Below are 21,409 nucleotides of genomic sequence, written 5' to 3' on the forward strand. Positions count from 1 at the left end.
CAAAATTAACAGTTTGAAGAAGTCTTTTTATTTGCCCCATTCAGATTGTGTTAAAGCGAAACTAATGAGAAGTCAAATGATAAGACTTTCAAAGCTAAATTACTCCCTGAAAAGAAAACTAGTTGTAAATAAACTCTAAATTACTCAATGTACTGTGGCCTCATTCTTCACAGATGGCTAGCTAAGGTCGAGAACACTAGCAGTGAAGTGAAGCAAGAGAATTGAAGAGTTCCTTTAGTTCTGTTATTAATTTCCAACACCATATAAAATAGACCACTCAATATTCACAGGTAATTTTTTCAGTGGGAAAAAGCTCAGAGTAAATAATCTAAGAAGCAGTTCAGTTCAGTCGCTCAGTCGTGTCGGACTCTTTGCGACCCCATGAACCTCAGCACGCCAGGCCTCCCTGTCCATCGCCAGCTCCCAGAGTCCACCCAAACCCATGTCCATCGAGTCGGTGATGCCATCCAACCATCTCATCCTCTGTCGTCCCCTTCTCCTCCTGCCCTCCACCTTTCCCAGCATCAAGGTACAGCTCAGTAATATAGATACAGATGGCTATATAGAAATAGATATAGGATGCTTGGGGCTGGTGCACTGGGATGACCCAGAGGGATGGTACGGGGAGGGAGGTGGGAGAGGGGTTCAGGATGGGGAACACATGTACACCCGTGGCAGATTCATGTTGATGTATGGCAAAACCAATACAGTATTGTAAAGTAATTAGCCTCCAATTAAAATAAGTAAATTTAAATTAAAAAAAAGAAATAGATATGTATAGATATGTGTGTTTACATGAATCAGTGCATATTTCTTAGAAGCAACCCTAGCAACAGTGAGCACACACAGTGCCCAGATCTTGGTTTCTAATACCATTCTCCAATAAAGGGCACCGGAGCTCCTTGGAGAAATGGCTGATTCTAGGGGCAGGATATATACAAGATGAGCCTAGAGCATCTCATACTGCCAGAAAGAAGAATGTGCTTTTTAAAAACCCACCAGAACAGAACAACAACAAAAAAATCTCAAAAGAATATAAGAACCAACTGAAAAAGCTTCTAAAGGCCAAAACTGGAACAATCTGAGCAACAAAATTAATAAATACTAAATTATATACTATATTACCATATAAAGTAAGACTGGATTTTATGCAAAGTATAAAATACCCAAGAGTCAATCAATACTGATGTAAATAAATGATTGAATAAATAATATGAGAAAAAAGGCAAATCTCCTTTGCAGAAAAATCCCCCAAATTTATGTACATACCACGGTTAAGGAGGTAGAACATAATACCCCACGCATTAAGAGTGTGTTTCATATAATGACTTTTTTCTAAAAAGTACAATATAAAAAGCGAGGAGTAACTTTACAATGTACCGAGCTGACACTGTCAAAAGCCAGGTGATCAAAGTTAACATCAACAATGGTAGGAAGACTGACAGTATCTACTCTTGATCCAAGAACTGCGCTTCACTTCAGTGGTCTTTCTCCCCAAGCACGTTAGCCGGTTGAATAATGAGAAATGAATCACACAAACCCCAACCGAGGCACAATCTACACTCACCCACTCCTGTGCCCTTGCCTGGAGAAGCCCATGGACAGTGGAGCCTGGCAGGCCACGGTCCACGGGGTCACAGAGTGGGACACGACTGAGGCAACTGAGCTCGCACGCCGCACTGTAACCGCCTGACCTGATATCCCCAAAACTGTCACCTGTCGTCAAAAACGAGGTGTCCTCGTGAGAGACTGCTAAGAGGACACAAGACAACTAAGCTCTGGATTTATTCCAGGGTGGAATCCTACGATAGAAAAAGCACGTTCGGAGAAAACTGAGGCATCTCCACACACATTAGGTAATGATGTATAGATACTGGTTCACGAATTGCCACAAATGTGCCATACTAATGTAATATGTTAATAATGTGGGAAACTGGGAATAGTGTACACAGGAATCTGTACACTATTTCTATAATAATTGTTAGTCTAAAACTATTCTAAAATAAGTTTACTATAAAATAATCAAAGAATATTGTGCTATAGTATTCTTATTACATAATATGTATTGTTTTGTTAATAGTAATACAAACTTCTGCTATTAAAATATTTTTATGCACTTGGAAAAAACAATATAACTGGCAATTTAACTGTTATATTTATAAATATTTATATTTAAAATCCTATATTACAAAACTCCATGAACTGAACTCTTTCAGACTATCAACCTGGAAATTCAATCAATATTTAGGTGTCAGGAACTGAGACAGGTCCGTGGGAGTCAATGAGCCAAAGAAAATAAGATGTGGTCCCTGTGTGCATGGAAATGTAGAGAGTGGAAGAGAAAGACAACCACACAATCACACATATAAATGTAAACTGCAACTGTGGTAAATGTACGATGTTACTGTCTCATTGGGGAGGTTAGATTATGTCCTAAAGAAGCAAAACTTCAGTTGAGGTGTGAAGGATAGAAGCCAGTAAGTGAAACAAAGTAAAGAAAGAGTGGTGTAGACAGGGAGAAAAGCATGTGCAAGAGCCGTGTAATGCAAAAGCAAGATGAGTGCAAAGGACTGGTGACGGCCAGTGCGGGTGAAACGGAGAGTTGCGGCTGGAGGGCTAAGCGCTGTTACGGAGCTTTGTTTTTACCCAAAAAGCAACGAGAAGCCGTAAAAAGACTGGGAGGGAGGAGGGAAGAGTTGACAATCAGATATGTGTTTCAAAATAAATCACTGTGCCTTTAGGATGGATAATGGATTAGAGATGATCTGAAGGAGAAGTGGGTAAGCAAGAAAGAAGGCTACTGTAGAAATTTCAAGCAAGATTACGGTAACAAAGGAAAGTGGTGGTAGTGGAAATGGGAAACACTAGACAGATTTAAGAGATATTTAGAAAGGAAGACTAATAAAAACTTGTTGACAGACTGGACATATCAGCGAGAGAGAGTGAAGGGTCACTCCTACTTTCCGGGAGTTTCGAACAGGAAAGATAATGGAGTCATTCACTAAAATAAAAAACAAAGAAAGAGGAAAAAACATATTGGGGCGGGGGTTGGGAATGAGGGAGACATCAGTTTAGTTCCAGACCTTGCATATGAGATATCTTTAATATGTTCCAGAGATGTGCCAACTTAAAGTAAGATATACAGATCTAGAGCTCAGAGGAGATAGAAAACACTCACATCCTTAGAAAAGCTGACATCTTTATCCTAGAAAAGCAGCTAACCATAATCCCCAAACATCCAAGGAAAATATTAGACTCTGACCATCTGGATTTAGTTAAAACAAAAAGCTGAGAAAAAAACATGGCAGTAATATTTCATCAGCTAAAACAAAAACTACACAGCATGCGAAACAGATATTTTAAAAAATCTTATTTCAATGGTATATTTATTATGTCCCCAACCATACAGTATTTTAAAGTTTTAGCAGGGCTGGCCAATGTCTTTGGAAATATTCAACACCTGCGCTGGGCAATTAAGTGGAGACTACCCACCCTATTTTATCTTAACTAATTTAAACAGCCACATGTGGCAAGTGGCTACTCCATCAGACAGCAGCAGTTGAGGGCTTTCTCATGAATTTCATCCAATCCCCAACGTCTACTTTGTGAATTAACTGACAGCAGGTGTGAGGGATAGAGGGATTAAAGAAGTAGACTCTTCCATTCCATTTGCTCATTATCTGAATTTTTATTTCAAGAATATATCTTAGTTGTAATGCTGAAAATATGCTTAATTTTAAAAGTAAATAATACACTATACAGAAAAATGAGGAAATACAGGAAAACAAAAGTAATCTATAAGCGCACCTTTAAGAAACAATCTACAATTCACATTCAGCCAAGCATGAAGAGGGTCTACATTTTTAGCCCTTCTGTTAGGAGGAGCACCGATGGCCCCAGCTACTCTCTGAGATTGATCACAGCTCTCTTCTCCCCCATCCCCATTCCCAACACTTTGGAAATCCTAGGAGAAAGCCATCAGCTCTAGAACTCCACTTCAAGGCTGCCAAAAACAAACACTTAATAGTCCTCTTGCTTACCTCCCTTTCACCACCATCACCCTCTGCCACCAATGTCTCACACTTTAACCAGAAACCACAATGTCATGAAATCATTTAGTCACTACAGTGAAAGAGAGTACATGCTTTGGAGTCAAGCAACTTTGTGAGTCTCCTTTAATTAGTCCAATTCGTTGGACTAATTACTTCTACTGGTTTCTACACCTACTTCCTCATTTAACAGAAAATAAGAATACCTAAAACACATAAAGCATCTATAAAGCATAATGCCTAGCCTGTTATGGACTTCTACACCCTGGGGCTATCCTAGATACTTAATGTAGAGCTCTGAAACAAAACACAGAGCCATCCTAGAGGTTATATTCCCCTGGCTGAAGCCCAGGGACTCTTTCTACCTGGGATGTGAATTCCTGATCCATCCCTTATTAGGTACTTTACAAAGTACTTGACCAGAATACCATATTCCTCTTCTCTTGGACAAAGCTTTTCCAACCAACGTGCCAAGAATGAATTATGGATGTGCTGAAATACTGACTGACCCCCCGCTGCCGCCCCACTCCCTGGCCCCTCAGCTTTCAGGGAGCCAGGGAGTCTGCCATACAAATAATCATTTTATGTGTGCCACGATGCAATGAAGTTTGGAAACTCTGCTCTAACACACTATCTCACGCTGGCAGAACCTTGGAGCTGGCAGCTTCCTTCCTCTAGACGATCTAGGTCTCACCACCAACTCTCTCATTCTCATGATTCTGCTTCAAAGACAGTGGTGTCACAGTTCTCCCAAAAGATCACAAAGGATCAAGCCTGAACATCAAGGAGCTGCGAGTCCAACGCCACACAGATACACAAAAAGTGAAACAAAAACTCTCAGGTGACAGTATGGCAGAGACGCTACCAAATTTTCACAAAACATTTGAGCAATTTCTAGCAGTATCTGCCTATAACTATTTTAAGGCAGAAGTTTAGGAGTAATGGAGGAAAGGTGAAAGAGAAAGTCACAAAGGAAAGAGAAAACGAAAATCTGTACTTTTGTAGAAAACAGCTGAGGATTTGTTTTTAAGAGCTGTTCAGTGGCTTCCATGACTGGCTAAAGTAGGAGACACTAAAGAGAACAAGATTATTTTCAAGTTCCTTTGTTTTAGTCTTTTTTTTCATACTTCCTAGAACTAATGCTGGTGAATATCTGACTTTTAGACCGTTATAGTGCCTAAGTCATCATCATGAATATTTTGTGGAACTACTCTTTCCAGTCTGTACATATATCATTAGTTTTTCATCCATAACCATATTCTCTTAAATGCCCTATTAAATTTACTTACTCCATCCTCAATTTATTTCTTATCCCATCCCAAATACACCTCCAGACTCTTACAATGCTAAGTCTATTACTTAAAGCCTTATTTTCACATTTTCCACTCCTCATATGTCATCTCACACACACACAGATTTATATCTACCCCATAGGAAAACTATCAAATAACACTCCATAGGCCTCCTCCAAACTCATTTCTTTTTGTCATACTTTTTGATATGAAATCAGGTGTTCAACTGTTGAAAATTAATAAAGGAAGAGACCTTCTTAATGTCTGAGAGAAAATCAGGTGAGATACCTCCAACTTGTACCAAAGGAGATGTAAACAAAACATGCTAGAAGCAGTCTGGAGCAGTTGTTGTCTGGATTCAGTAGCTCAGTCTGGATTCAGATAACCCAGGTTCAACCCGGGCTCCACCAGTGTAATTCTGAGCAGATTAGCTTCAGTTAACCATTTAGTTCCAATTTCTTTATCTGTGTGCGTGCTCACTCAGTCGTGCCCGACTCTTTGCAACCCTATGGACCGTAGCCCGCCAGGCTCCTCTATCCATGGAATTCTCCAGGCAGAAATACTGGTGTGGGTTGCCATGCCCTCTTCCAGGGGATCTTCCCAACCTTGGGATTGTGTCTATTGCGTCTCCTGCACTGGCAGGCGGATTATTTACCACTGCACCACCTGAGAAGCCCCTCTTAACCTACAGAAATGAAAAGCTTAGCTGAGTTACACGGCTGCTGCGAGGGTAGGATGAGGTGGGTGGTCACACAAAGCACCCAGCACGATGCCCGGCCCACAGCAAGCAGATAGACGTACAGCGCCAGGTATCAGTCGTCTGGCTTCCTCATTACCTTAGAAGGAAACCAATTTAGCATGGTTGATTTTTTTATACAGGTACATTTTCTGTCCCCCCCGCCCCAAAGTAAGAATGCTAGATAGAGGGAAAATAAATTTTTGAGCAGAAGACACTGGTCACTCTGTATGGACTATGATGAGCTGTATAGTTCTCTTCAAGTTTAAACATTCTATAAAATAGGCGTCAAACATTTTAGAAGGTCAACCCTTGATCAACAAACACTTCATCAAATCAGCAAATTTCAATATGCACTCTAAACTTACATTAAGTTTAGAAGGATACTAATTTATTCACAAAAGAGAATTATCATTAAATTCTTAATCTAGAGGTAATATGGAGAGAAAGGAGATGTCAAGATGAGCAGCAAGAAGACTTAGGGACCACACCAGTGAAACTGCTTTGCCCTTTCTAAATAAGCTGAAGGCCGAAGTAGATACCTTAAGTGAAAAATAAGAAAATGAAAATAAAGTACAGTAGAAGTTTAAACTTTTACTGAGCTGTACCCAGTGGGTTCGTGATATTTAATATGTATTCAATAATCATAAACATATCAATTTATAAGTCCACTGGATCTCTACAACATTGGCCACAAAGAGCTATCCCTAAAAAGAAACCTCAAAACCACAAATCAGGAACTAAATAAGTAGGCAGCCTTACTTCCTTCTCTAGGTCTACAAAGGAATTTAGAAACACTGAAATTCGGAGGTACCTAGAGATTTCATCACTATAAAGCTAGAATCTCTGCATTCTACTCTCCATGGTGCCCAAACTAGCTATGTAGAGTTTGAAAAGAAAAAAAAAAAAAAGCTACACACACAAAAGGTTTTCATTAACTTCAAGAAGACATTGCCTAAGGAGTGGTTTTTAATCTACTGGAGGTTATATATCTCATTTAAGAATTTTCTTCAGAGGGGAGAAAATGCACTGAAACAAAACTCTGCCCATAATTTCGGGGGTGGGGATGAGGAAGTCCCCCGAAACTCACAGACCATGGACTCCCTAAGGAATGACCCAGGATTTAGGCAAATTAATTTATCAATTTGAAAAAGAAGGAAAGTAACTGAGGCAGAGATTTTAATCCAAAAAATAAAATACTTGCTGTTTTCTCAGTTAAGAAGCGTTAGACCTGGTGGCTGGGAGGGAGGGTTGAGCAAGGAAAAACAAAAGTGGGATTAAAAAAGTACTGACATGTAATCTGTTGTCTTCAAATCGAAAGAGCAGCAAGAAAAGGGCCAACTCCTACAGCCTTAACACAGGAAGGATTTAACATAACCAATTCTTGTGCACATTCCCACACCAGTGAGGTTAATAAAACAGCAAATGGGAACACACACACACACCTGCCACTTTAGCAGGTGAAAGCCCAAGTTTAACAAAAGCCCTTCAAATCTTCCATCTTTTTCTTCCTTAAGAACCGACTCAGAAATTACACGTTTTAATCTAGGAGAAAAGGAAGGGAGGGGGACAGAAATCCTAAAAGGGGGATGGTAAAAAGGATGTGCAGGAAGTGGAAAGTACAAACTTTTTGAGATCAAAGAGCTCAACAGGGCGAATAAGAACACAAAGGAAGTAATAATAAAATAAAGTAAAAGGGAAAAGCGTCTAGAAACTGTTCTTAAAAAAACAACAACAACAAAAACCTCTTTCCTTTTTCCTAGACACGTAAACAGTAGTAACTTGGCAAAGAGGAACGGACGAGACGACAGCACAACTTCCTTCCCAAACTCCAGCATTCCTCGGACGTCCTCGCCAGCACAGTCAGGCTTGGGACATTTCCTAGGCAAGGCTCCTCCCTGCACCACAGCCTGAGGAACCTCTGAGCAGGGACTATCGCTGCGGGAGAGAGGAAGTGGCGGATGCAGGGAAAGAAGCTCGGCAATACAGGCTGGACACCAAACCTGAGGGTGGCCCCCTCGCAGACTCAGTCGAAGAAGACTCGGATCCTGCAGTCCCTTTCCCCACTCAAGGCATTCACAACCGGGAGGGTGCCGCCCCGGGAGGGCCGGTCCTACCTCTTCACCCGGCTGTTTCGGGGGCACACTCAGGGTGACAAGAGGGACGAGGGGGTAGAAATCCAAGGCCGAGTACCTGGGTAGAGACAGATGGCACACACAGTCTAAGGACAGGACTGCCCTGTGAGAGTACGGAAGAGCGAACCCCAGAGGCAACGTGTCCGGCCGGGCAACCGGCTCCAAGCAGCCTTACCCCGCCTCCTTCCCAGCCCGGCAGCTCCGCCCTCACCTGTCTGCAGGGAAGCCGGCAGCACTCACGTCGAGGATCAGCCCTGCCTCTGCTCTCTGAAGTCGCCTCAGCCCTGGCCAGAAGTGAGCGGAAACGCGATCTGGGCCTTCTCCTTCTTCCCCTCCCGCCACGCACCTCGGCTCCTCCGGGGCGGGGAGCAACTGCAACTGTCACAGCCTCACACTGACCAACCTCCGAGGCTACTCGGACCGGCAGCCTCTCCACCGGCGGCGGCCTACAGCTCCTGCACCCGGAGCAGCGGAGCCGGAAGTGAGGGGACCGGAAGTAGCGTTGTCCGTGGCCCTGGACGGCCTCTCTCTCCCTCAATCTGGCCAGCCCAGCCACGTCTCGATGGTGCCAGCGCACCTTCCGCGAGGTCCCCTCTCCAGGGGGCGGGCCCCGTCCCGCCCACTGAGGCCCTAGCAACCACATCCGGGACTCAGCCGGCGCCGTTGCCCGGGTAATTTTCTGGCTGCGGCCAGGTCCTAGAGGGGTGTGAGCCCGGGTACAGATGCACCTGCCCGAGCTTGCCCCAGGGCGGTCCAGGAGCCCTTAGCATAACTTTCTCACTCACACACCTCAGTCTCACGCGTTAGGCTTTCCCCCAACAGATGGTGAGCCGGTGGCGGGAGGGCGCCTCGCAATCCCAGGAGAGCCAAAGCTTCTTTCTCAACTGCCTGAGAGCACGCAGAAGGTTATTCCAACTCCGCGGGCGTTGAGAGGGTGGAGGGAATGCGGGGTTTAGGGAGCAGACGGGATGCGGGTGCCTCACTCTCCTTCCCCAGGGCCACCTCCCCGCTGTCCACTCACGCCCACCCACTTCTGGACGACCAGACTAGACTCCCTTGTTCAGCATCCCTGAGTTATGATTTGCTGTCTTTGTGATCACTTTCTGCTCTGCTTGCTCGCAGAGAGTGGATCCGTGATACTTTTCTCTCGTGATCCTCTTTACTCAGATGACCGGTTTCTGCTTTCTTTGCTTGCCCCATTGCTTAATAGATCACTGCCCTGTCTACAGAGACCTCCGAACAGTCCTCTCGGATCCCGTTGTAGTCTCCTAAGTGAAGGCCCCAACCTGCACTTCGGCTATTCTGCCTGTCCCCTCACAGAACGGCTCAGCAGTGGTGCTAGACACTTGAAGCTTATTTGCATACAGTACGTACCGGTATTCCAGCCGCGCTAGTCTCCCTTCCAGGTTCTAGACTGCTTTTGACAGCCCTGTCACCTGCAGAAATGCCAAAGGTAACAGCGCACTCCGTGGAATCTACCCCTCTAGACCAGACTTCTCACCTGCCTTGTCAAATTAGCTGACAAGACATTTTTATTGGCCAAGTGCCCGAAGGCAGAATTCTGCCTCTCTGGATTTGTAGGGAGTTTCAGCATAGTGAACCATACATCCCTGTACAAATACCTATCCCATATCTGTGAAGAGTAAATGCACTACAAATATTTCAAAAATAAATACCAATATTTATTGTCTGACATTTCCAGGACACCTTTCTGACAAAAACCGTAATGAAATCCCAAAACATAAATCTGTGGTTGCATGTTGAATCGCTTCAGTCATGTCCAGCCCTTTACTATCCCATGTGCTGTAGCCCGCCAGGTTCCTCCTCCATGGGGATTCTCCATTCAAGAATACTGGAGTGGGTTGTCGTGCCCTCCTCCAGGGGAAATGGATGAATATATATATTCGTTCATTTAGCTCTAGTTCTACAGTTTACTGTGGATTTTCTGGTTCGAAGCATTCCTGTTAGTCTTCTCAATTATAAGAGAAGGATCCCCATCTAGAATAATTACTGCTTTTATTATATAGGAACAGAATAGGACTTAGTAGCAAGTACAAGGATCAGAGTTTCAGAAGGATGACTAGGAAGAGGTGGGTGACAGTGCTCAGTGGTGCTAGAAAGATGTGTACTTAACTGTTTGGGCTGGCTGGGGCTGTAAGGACTCCTGCCAGCTGTCTCTTGAGTTTGGGGACATTTAACTAAAGTTATCTATTAGACTGTTAAGCTCAGAAGTATTTCTGATATTAAAAAGGTAGACACTTGGTTTAGTTATTTGTCCTTCGATGGATCGTTTTCTTAGCAGCTGCTGGTTTTGATAGAAATTCAGATGTGGTTGGAACTAATGCTAACTTCTACTTGGTGAGGGTGCTGTAAATCATTTTAGGTACTCTCTGGTCCAGTGTGATTCTGGTAGTGTGCACAGTTAATCCTTGTGTTAATACATAGTGTTATGCTGTGCAAGGCTATACACAGGATTAATCCTCCTGTGATTTTTGCTACCCCCAGGAAAATTAGAAAGTAGGAAGGCCTGAAGGATACACTGGAAATTACTTCAGCTGGTGATGGAAAACAGTGAATGTCTATGCACTTTCTTTGGGGAAAAAGGAAGTAGTAGCTATTATTCTTGGGTTTGGGGAAATTTTTTCATGCTGACTCAAAAGACTATTTTAAACCGAATCCGGCTTAGATGGAGATTCTCTCTCACTCTTTGCTTCCCTCCCTCCCCCTCCCTCGCTTTCTCTCTCCCTGTTTCCCTACAGCTTGGGGAATTCTTCCTGCCCATTCTCCTTGGGAAGAATAGAAGATTACTATTTTTCTTTTAATTGGCATTGTGTTTGGAGAAGTATAACAAGAAGGGAATAGCTGCATGCCATATATGCTTATGACAGGGAGCTTATCTAATCACTTACCTTTGCACTGCTATTGGCTATTATTCAGCTTTAGAAAAATCAGGTAACATTTATTTGCTTGGCTTATAGGGGAACTATAGCAGCCTATTTTTTATTTATTGACCAGGAAGAAAAGCAGGCAATGGGTTAAAGGATATTGTTATTTTCCCTTTATAAGTGAATTCAATGGGCATAATCTTTTCTCTTTGCTTTGAGGATTATGATGTTGAGTACTGTATTCTGCTCATCAATGTTATTTCCTCAAAAGAGAGAAGAAGGTGTGACCCTCAGGTCTTTTCTAGAGGAATTCTGGTAGTGTCACAGTAATTTCATCACTTTATCGACAGCTTCCTTTTCATGAAGACATATTTAGTTACTGATTGCACAGTGTAATTCCCTGAAAGTAAACCCTTTATTAAAGGGTACTGATTAATGCAATATTTAAATAACACCATGAAAAGTAGAATGGGTAGAACATAAAGTAAAAATTGTTTTAACTACAAAGAAAAAAACATAATTCCATTGTCTACAGTTAACATCAACATTTTGGTCAATATCTTATGCAAATTTTTTTCTTCATTTATTTAACAAATGTTATTGGGAACCTACAGTTAGCTGGGCACTAAGCACTGTAGGAATAGCCATGAGCCTCTGCCTTCAAGGAACTTTCAATATAGGTTGTATTTGTTGGCATGCAATTTTGTATTTTGCTTTTCCCACAATATTGATATATTCTGAAATTTACCTCATATCATTAAACATTCTCCTTCAGTGGCTCAATACTATTTTAACATATAGATATTCCTTAAGTTATTTATCTAATCTTTTTTGTTACAGATTTGGATTACTTTAAGTTTTCTCTATAATTATAAAACAACTATGTAGGAAACAGTCTTGTGTGGTATAATTCTAAGATGAATTCCAATGACTTTCACCTTGTATAATTCCTTCCTCTGCGAACATGGTAAGATATCTTTCTATGATTATGTTATATTATATGCAAAAGGAATTTTGCAGATGTAACTGAAGTAACTACTCATTGACTTTGAGTTACTCAAAACGAAGTTAATCTGGCTAGTCCTAAACTGAGTACATGAATCTTATATTTTATTTATTTTATTGAAGTATCATTGATTTGCAATATTAGTTTCAAATGTACAAAATAGTGATTCAATATTTCTATAGATTAGACTCCATTTAAAGTTATTACAAAATAATAGCTACATTTTCCTGTGCTATGCAATATATCCTTATTGATTATTTATTTTATGCGTAGTAGTTTGTATCTCTTAATCCCATACACATACCTTGCCCTCCTCCTTTCCCTCTCCTCACTGGTAATCACTAGTATGTTCTCTGTATCTGTGAGTCTGTCTCTGTTTTGTTATATACATTCCTTTGTTTTAGATTCTACATGAACGTGTTAAGAGAGTGTTTGTCTTTCCCGGACTTATTTCACAAAGCATAATACCCCCCAGGTCCATCCACATTTTTGCAAATGGCAAAATTTCGTTCTTTTTTGTAGCTGGGCAATATTCTATTATGTATTTATACATAATATACATCTTTATCCATTCACCTGTTGATAGACTCTTAGGTTGCTTGCATATCCTGGCTATTGTAAGTGATGCTGTTATTAACAGTGGGGTGTGTGTATCTTTTCAAATTAATGTTTTTGTTTTCTACACACACACACACACACACACATATATATATATATACACACAGCACTGAATTGCAGGATCATATGGTAGTTTATTTCTAGTTGTTTGAAGAACCTCCACACTATTTTCCATATTGTTGCACCAATTTACATTTCTGCCAACAGTGTACAAAGGTTTCCTTTTCTCCTCGTTGCTGCCAGCGTTTGTTATTGTTTTGATGACAGCCTTTCTGACAGGTATGAGGGGACATCCTACTGCGGTTTTGATTTGCATTTTCCTGAGGATTATGAGGTTGAGCATCATTTCATGTGCCCATTGGCCGTCTGTATATCTTCTTTGGAAAAATGTCTGATCAGATCTTCTGCCTATTTTTAATTGGGTTGTTTGGTTTTTGATATCGAGTTGTATGGGCTATTTATATAGTTTGGATATTATCCCCTTCTTGGTCACAACATTCTTCAAGTAAGCTGTCTTTTCATTTTGTCGATGGTTTCCTTTGCAGTCCAAAAGCCTTCAAGTTTAACTGGGTTACATGAACCTTTTAAAAGCATAGCGTTTTCTCTAGCTGATGGCAGCAGAGGAAATTAGAGAGATTTAAAGCTTGAGAGAGATTTGACGTGAGAAAGGTTCTCTGTTGCTGAAATAAAGAGGACCCCAGGCCAGTACCTGAGAGAGGCCTCCAAGAGCTAAGGGTAATCTCTGCTCACAGTCAACAAAAAACCAGGGACCTCAGTCCTACAACCACAGAAGTCTAAATTCTTTATCAGCTGAGCCATAAGGGAAGCCCAAGAATACTGGAGCGGGTAGCCTATCCCTTCTCCAGCGGATCTTCCTGACCCAGGAATCAAACTAGGGTCTCCTGCATTGCAGGTGGGTTCTTTATCAACTGAGCTATCAGGGAACCCCACAGATAACCTGAATGAACTTGGAAGCAAATTCTCCCCCAGCTTCTAGATAGAGCCCAGCCTGACTGGCATCTTGATTTCAGCCCTCTAAGATACTAAGCAGAGGACTCAGTTAAGCCCACCTGGACTTCTGGCTAGTTCTGTGAGATAATAAATGGATATTGTTTTAAGCTACTGCTGCTGCTGCTGCCGCTAAGTTGCTTCAGTCGTGTCCAACTCTGTGCAACCCCATAGACGGCAGCCCACCTAAACGTCTGTTAATTTGTTACACAGCAATAGAAAATGAATATATTTGTAAGATAGATTATTTTTGCATCTATAATTTTGAGGGAGATGGAATAAAATGGTAGGTATGGACTCGCTGGATAAAAAGTTATGCACATTTTTAAAGTTTTCATGTTATATTGCTAATTTGCCCTCAGCAAGCTTTGTACCAATTTATGTGCCTCCCGGCAATGTATGTTACTGAATCCTGGCAAACCCTAGATATTGCTGTTTTGGTAAGCAAAAACAAAAGGGTAGCTCCTGTTTTGAAGGAAGATTGGCGTTTCTCTTACTACCAGTAGAATAGACAATTGTTTTCTTTATTTGGAGTTCGGTTGGTAAGTCTATTTTAGTGAGTTGCCTAGTCTTAGTCTTTAGTTAGCTTTACCGTTGGTGCAGAGAAAGTAGTTCCTAACTGCTAGTAAGTAGTACAGCATTTCTCTGCTGTAATATCTCCTGCTAGTAAGTAGTACAGCATTTCTCTGCTGTAATATCTTCAAGGGGTTGTTGTTTTTGTTCAGTCGCTCAGTTGTGTCCGACTCTTTACGACAGGACACCAAATTCCTCTTTCCTCCGCTGTCTCCCAGAGTTTGCTCAAATTCATGCCCATCTTCAAGGAGCAGATGATTGAGAGAATTATTACTTCTAAGAAGTATTAGCTGCTGCCATCATTCCCTGCAAAAAAAAAACAAAAACCAGAAAACCCAGCCACTGGACTGTGGGAGAATGGAAAATTCCCATTCTCAATGAATTCAGCTTCATTGATTAGGCAGTATTGCCTAACTTTGCTAGGGAAAAAGCCTAGCTTGTCTGATTTGGCGTTGGAAATTTGGTTGTTTCAGGAATAAAGATGTATTGCATCTTACCATGGAAAACTGTAACTTTGACAACTGTTTTAGAAGGAAATATATACTGTTAACTGAGAGTCCCTTGGACTCCAAGGAGATCCAACCAGTCCATTCTAAAGGAGATCAGCCCTGGGATTTCTTTGGAAGGAATGATGCTAAAGCTGAAACTTTGGCCACCTCATGCAAAGAGTTCACTCACTGGAAAAGATTCTGATGCTGGGAAGGATTGGGGGCAGGAGGAGAAGGGGACGACGGAGGATGAGATGGCTGGATGGCATCACTGACTTGATGGATGTGAGTCTGAGTGAACTCTGGGAGTTGGTGATGGACAGGGAGGCCTGGCATGCTGTGATTCATGGGGTTGCAGAGAGTCAGACACAACTGAGAGACTGAACTGAACTGAACTCTCAGGAAAAACATCCTATTATCGTCCTAAAAAAAGTATCACTATTTTCAATTTGATCAAGATAATCATCTCTGATTGTATGTATTATATTGCTTTATTTGCGATAGGATATGGGAGAAAATTCAAGTCACTTTTTCTGTAATCCTTATTATTTGAGGTGATAGGGTTTATACATGACAAATGAAATAAAATGGAAGGAAAGAAGAGGAAGAAAGAAAAAAAACAAAAACAACCAAACAGAAAGAAGGAAGAGAGTCCCTTTTACTCTTGGAGAATAGTTTTCCTTGGTTTTGACTTTTCTTAAAAAATTGGTTCTTGCTCCCTGAGTTTCTGCAGGTTGGTATCCTTCCTAATAAGAGGAAGATATTTTTAATTTGTTATTCTGAAATAATGGTATATTTTTAGGATATAGTAGAAAAATATGCAGGTAGTTTCCATATATAAGAATTTTTTTTAGTTGAATGGTCAAATCTTATTTACTTACAAAGTAAGCTCACCCTAAAATTGGATATGGGGTATAGTTTCTGTTTATGTCCCCATTCATAATGGCTTTTCTCCTGTGGAAACATTATACTGCCTTTTGGGGCATATGTGGAAGGGGATAGGTTTGGAAAGCATTGGAAACTCTATCTTTAGCTTGGTGCTGGAGGCATAGAATGTGTAACTGTTAGAGGAGCCATGCCATGTGTAAAAAGAATGGTGGACTTGACCTTGGAAAGCCTGGATTCTGGACTGCATTCAACCATGTTATAACCATATGAGCTTTGAAATCCAGTTTTACCTTCCTCCTGAGTTGTTTGGAATACAGGAAGTAAAGCAGTTTGGAAATTAACACCCTAGGCTCTCATAATTATTATTAAGATCTTTTTTTGCAATAATAGCAACAACAAAAGTTTCCTTTACTGGTTTTATTTCCTATAATAAAATTACTTCTTTGTTTTGGACAACAAAGGCAGAGGAATTTTGATAAAGTTTTGTGCAAAAAAAAAAAAAAAAGAATGCATGTGTTCTCTTGAAACCTCCAAGGACAGAGAGGAAAACTAGAGGAATGGAGTGTCTACTCTCTCACAGGGAAAGAAGTAACCCTCCCGCCCAAACCCTCCCCACTCCCGTTCATCAGATTAGCTTGTTTCCTTGGCCTGTAGGAGGCCCAAAGCCTGTGGATTCTAGTGAGGGAGATGCTACCTGGGAAGGCTGCGACCAGCCCATGTAGGGTGACCATTCTCACTGCCCTATTTGGCTTAAGAAGAGTTCTGCCTTCAGTGTATATTTAAGGTGGGATTCTTGCTATCATTTGAAGAAGGATTTCATGAAATCTCAGAATTTTATAGATTGACACAGCGGTCACAGTGAAAGGGAAAATCGGTCAGGCATGTCCAGCTCTTTGCAACCCCATGGATTATACAGTCCATGGAATTCTCTAGGCCAGAATATTGGGGTGGGTAGCCTATTCCTTCTCTAGTGGATCTTCCCAACCCAGGGATTGAACGCAGGTCTCCAGCACTGCAGGCGGATTCTTTACCGGCTGAGCCACAAAATGATGATGAGGTCATCAAATATTTATTGAATACTTTATAAGGTGCTAAATACTGTGCTAAGTGCTTAACACGCTCTCAGTGAATCTCACTGAATGTGCCATTACTCCACATGCTGTAGTTACCTTTATTTTACAGAAAAGGGGGCCAAGGCTTCAAAGGCTTAAGCGAACTACCCAGGATCACCTTAAGTGCTAACTAGGAGTCACTGGTCAATTCAGGTGTGTCTGGCACCAAGGCCCATCTTCTCCCACTGTGATAAGCCCTTTATTTTACTGATAAAGAAGTAGAGGTCCTGAGAGGTTGAGACCATAATCTCTCTCCTTCTTTTGTTTTTTTCTACATTATATCTTCTCAGTAATTTGTTTATTCCCATGCGTTTTGTCAAGTATTTTCTGGCCTCTGTGCATCTGGCCAATGTGTCAAAGTGATAAAATCACTTTGCTTTTCAGTCTTTTTCTCTTTGGATCAAATCTCAGTGATTCAAAGGCTTCCAGAACCTTGTCTTTATTCTTCATAATAGAAGACAACGAATTTTTCTTTATTCCATATTCAGCTGCAATCTCTGCTTTTTTCTTACCGCTTTCTAGATTTTAAAAATCACTTACTAGATTTTTAAGCAACTAGAATAAGATTTCAGTTTTTAAAATTTGTAATGGAATCACTTGATGGGATTTTTAGTGAAGCATTTTCTACCAGACTCCTACAAGGGAGACACTGTCTCCCATGTGCTATTAAAAGTTGGACCTTGTGACCACTGTCTGACTATGTTTTTCTTTTGGAGAAGTCAGAGGGGCAGCCTGTGACTTCATGGGGAAAACAGCCACCAAAGATCTACCCAGCATCATTTTTAGTTCTTTAATTTTGGTAAGCTCACATTTTTAAAAGAGACTAAATTTGTCTGATTTATTCCAGAAGTATATATTACAAAGCATTCAAAGGCAAGTGAGAACTCAAGGGGTCAGAGCAGAGCTCGAGAGCTTTTCACAGAGACACCATTTGGGAGGTAAGCATTTCTTCTGGAAGCTTCAGTTACTGTATTTTTAGAAACATGTTCCCATTCTTTTCATGATTATTAAAAGCATAACTAATTAGTACAAATATTTTTTTGATAGTAAATTGACATATCATCGCTAAAATTCCTCTTTATTTTTTTTAAACGTTTCAAGTGACGGAGGATATTGTCGAGTCTTAGAAGGATTCTACCATTTTCTTCTCCACCCTAAAGAGACTTGGAAATTAGCGGCTGACGTTTTGCATGAAATTTCTGAATGCTTTTCTTCTTATCTCTGAGGGCTTCTGTGGAGAATTAAGAGGAGGTTGAATGCGCGCATGGATAAAATGGATCATCTTAAAGGATTGAAGTTCCAAAAATACATCAGCAGGACTGGACAGGTTTGACATAATGAGATTTCTATTTTAGCTTGACTTCTGGAACTCCGAATAAACTGAACTGCACAAGGTCCTGGGGAGGAGGTTTCTCTTCTAAAATATTCTAGCTGCAGATAATATTTTTCTTATTCAGATCCTTTGAAGAAATGTATTTATTCATCCATTTGCACAGAAATAAGACTATTAGACACTGACCAACTTTGAATATATGCAGTGGCTTCAAAAGCAATTTGTATCATACTGGAAAATAAATTTTCCTAAAGAAACAGACCCAGAGAGAGACAACATCTCTACATAAGCTCAGGGTGAGATGGCCGAAGCTCCTGTAGATGCCTCAACTCTGCCTGTAACTGTGAAGAAAAAGAAAAGTCTATCCATTGAAGAAAAGATCGACATCATAAATGCAGTAGAAAGCGGTAAGAAAAAAGCAGAGATTGCAGCTGAATATGGAATAAAGAAAAATTCGTTGTCTTCTATTATGAAGAATAAAGACAAGGTTCTAGAAGCCTTTGAATCACTGAGATTTGATCCAAAGAGAAAAAGACTGAGAACTGCTTTTTACACAGACCTGGAAGAGGCGCTAATGAGGTGGTACCGAATCGCTCAGTGTCTGAATGTGCCAGTTAATGGCCCAATGTTGCGGCTAAAAGCTAATGATTTTGCCCAGAAACTGGGACATAATGATTTTAAGTGCAGCAATGGTTGGCTGGATCGGTTTAAATCCAGGTATGGTCTAGTATTTAGAGCTCAGCCTGTAGAAGCCACAGGTGTATCAGCAGACCCTTCAGCTGTCTGGCACCAAAACATACTTCCTTATTATTTAAATGATTATCATCCTAAAAATGTTTTTAATGTAAAAGAGACTGGGCTGCTTTATCGAATGTTGCCTACAAATACCTTTGCATTTAAAGGAGAAACCTGTTCAATTGGCAAGTTATGCAAAGACAGAATAACTCTGGTGGTTGGGACAAACATGGACGGCTCAGAAAAACTTCCTCTGCTTCTCATTGGAAAAAACAGAAATCCTCATTGCTTCAAAGGCATAAAATCATTGCCTGTGTATTATGAAGCTAACAAAATGGCATGGATGACTGCAGATGTGTTTGAACAGTGGATGCAGAAGCTGGATGAGAGATTTCAAGCTCAGCAAAGAAGAGTGGTGATTTTTGTTGAATCTTCTCCTGTACACCCAGAGGTAAAAAACCTGAAGTCCATTGAATTAGCGTTCTTTCCATCATGTTTATCTTCCAAATTTATAGCTATGAAACAAGGTGTTATTAGAAGCCTTAAAATCAAATATCGACATTGTCTTATTAAGAAATTTCTGAGCTCTGTTGAAGGCAGCAAAGAATTTACTTTTTCCCTTCTAGATGCAGTTGATACGTTGCATCTCTGTTGGAGGGCTGTCACCCCAGAGACTATTGTTAAGAGCTATGAAGAGGCAGGATTCAAATCTCAAAGGGGAGAAAGTGAGGAGGCAGAGACAGACACTGGCTTTGATTTGGTTGCCGATGCCCAGGCGGCAGGAGTGGAATTTCCTGAAGGCTTATCTGTAGAAGAATATGCTGCCCTGGATGATGACTTAGAGACTTGTGAGGCTGCTGCCTCACAAGTCTCTCCAAGCAGTGATGCTGTATGCCCCAAAGAAAGTGAATCAGATGAAACTGGATTTTATACTTCTGACGAGGAGGATGATGGTGGATCTCTGGAAAGCGAACTCCCCTTACCATCAAAAAATGAGGCAATAACTGCTTTAGATACTCTGAAAACTTTTCTTAGAAGTCAAGATATAAATGATGAGCTTCATAATTCTTTAGCAGACCTTGAAATTTTTATTAACTCTTTATCATCTAAGTAATTATTTATTGTACAACATCTGAAGATAATAGAGCTTTTTATAATGTATTTTATTATTAAAGGGAAAGGTATGTAAAGGGAAAATACCTCTTAAACCTAAAAAATGCCTAACTAATAATTTTTGGTTTAATTGCAGATGTCTTTGGTCTGTCTGCAGAGTAAAGTTCCCTAGGTAGATTAAATGATAAGTAAGTAAATGAAAAACATGAATTTCAATTTAGTAAGACTTTGGGGAGCAGAAAATAAATTTCACAGGCCTTATATTTGAAATATATGGCATATATGTCAAAAACAAAAAGAACTCTCCAACTATTTGATTCACACAGGTTGAATTGGTGATTGCTGTTTTCTATTTTTTTCAAGTTCAGATCACGTTGTAAGATATTTTAATTTTTCTACCTCGTCTAAGAACCAAAACATCTATCTATTGGTTAGATATTTATTTTTATAAACATATACTAAGTAGACTCAAGTATCAAGTGCTAATTTTAAATTATTTTCTCATGACTAGCTAATCATCCTAATAAAAATTATGAAAAGTTACTGGAAAAAAATTTGACCCAATTATAAACCCAGATGATTAAAAATATGCATCTAACTTTAAAATTATTTCTATATAAGGTCAAATGAAACACTATGACCTTATCAGGTTTTCTTAAATCATCTATAACCAGAAGATGGTATGGATTCTTCCTAAATATTTGTATGTATATGTGTGTGTGTTTAACAGAAAATTATATTATTAAAATATGTGTTAAATTCTTTTATATTTTAGTCAGATTACTCTTTAAAAATGTGAAGAAACATATGCGGTTACTAAAAAGGAAAATATGTAATTCTTAGTTTTCTGATTTTAAAAGCTGAAACAGTCATTGGATTTTTTTTTATTTTACTGATTTTTGTTTTCAGAACAAACTGTTCTTTCAGCATATTTTGATTTTTTTTTTTCAAATTCAGTGGGTAGCATTTTGGATTAACTTTCTGTATGAGGAAGCTTTGTATTCAGAATGTTTTAAAATATTGTATGAAATTATTTATATTCTATAAAATAGTCTTTAAACAGTAGAAAAATATAACAATGTGTCTGACTTTTTTGTTGTTAAATTTTAAATACATTTAAGTTATTATATCTAATTTAGTGTCCGCTTTGAAAAGTATTTTGAAAGAGTATAAAACATTATACCAATGATTTTTATTCTGAATTATTAGTCTGCCAACACAAGACACATTTGGAAGTGACTATTTATAGAAAGTATTTTTATTTTCCACTGTTGACTTACTTTGCATTGAGATTTAGTAGTTGTTAAGCCTGAAAAATGTATTAATATTAAAGTTTCTTTTAGAGTAAAATATAGATTGTTTATATTTAATTAAAAGCATTTTTATTAATGACTTGATTTAAAATTTTAAAGTGATGGAATCATGGACCTAAATCGTG

General features: G+C 40.0%; 2 protein-coding genes across 9 annotated transcripts in view; one reads left to right on the forward strand and one right to left on the reverse strand.

Moving 5' to 3' along the window:
* Positions 1 to 8,714, reverse strand: part of ARFIP1 (ADP ribosylation factor interacting protein 1) — a 138,843-nt gene extending 130,129 nt beyond the window's left edge. For 2 of the 7 annotated variants that reach the window (XM_040251439.1, XM_040251432.1), the window contains exon 1: positions 8,424 to 8,709. The gene's annotated coding sequence lies outside the window, so the exon portion shown is untranslated. Of the gene's footprint in view, positions 1 to 8,194; positions 8,365 to 8,423 lie in introns of those variants that run through there. The other 5 variants (XM_040251435.1, XM_040251434.1, XM_040251440.1 and 2 more) reach the window with 5 other exon arrangements.
* Positions 8,715 to 8,851: 137 nt separating this feature from the next.
* On the forward strand, positions 8,852 to 21,323 carry TIGD4 (tigger transposable element derived 4). 2 transcript variants are annotated; one of them, XM_040251441.1, is made up of 3 exons: positions 8,852 to 9,117; positions 17,638 to 17,728; positions 17,892 to 21,323. In XM_040251441.1, exon 3 carries the CDS (start codon positions 18,425 to 18,427, stop codon positions 19,970 to 19,972), a length of 1,548 nt encoding a protein of 515 aa, XP_040107375.1. In that variant the 5' UTR covers positions 8,852 to 9,117; positions 17,638 to 17,728; positions 17,892 to 18,424; the 3' UTR covers positions 19,973 to 21,323. The 2 variants fall into 2 exon arrangements, with proteins under 2 accessions (XP_040107375.1, XP_040107376.1); XM_040251442.1 differs by lacking the exon at positions 8,852 to 9,117 and having other exon boundaries at positions 17,331 to 17,728.
* Positions 21,324 to 21,409: the final 86 nt, after the last annotated feature.

Source organism: Oryx dammah, unplaced genomic scaffold (assembly GCF_014754425.2).
Source record: "Oryx dammah isolate SB20612 unplaced genomic scaffold, SCBI_Odam_1.1 HiC_scaffold_12, whole genome shotgun sequence".
Lineage (NCBI taxonomy): Eukaryota > Metazoa > Chordata > Mammalia > Artiodactyla > Bovidae > Oryx > Oryx dammah.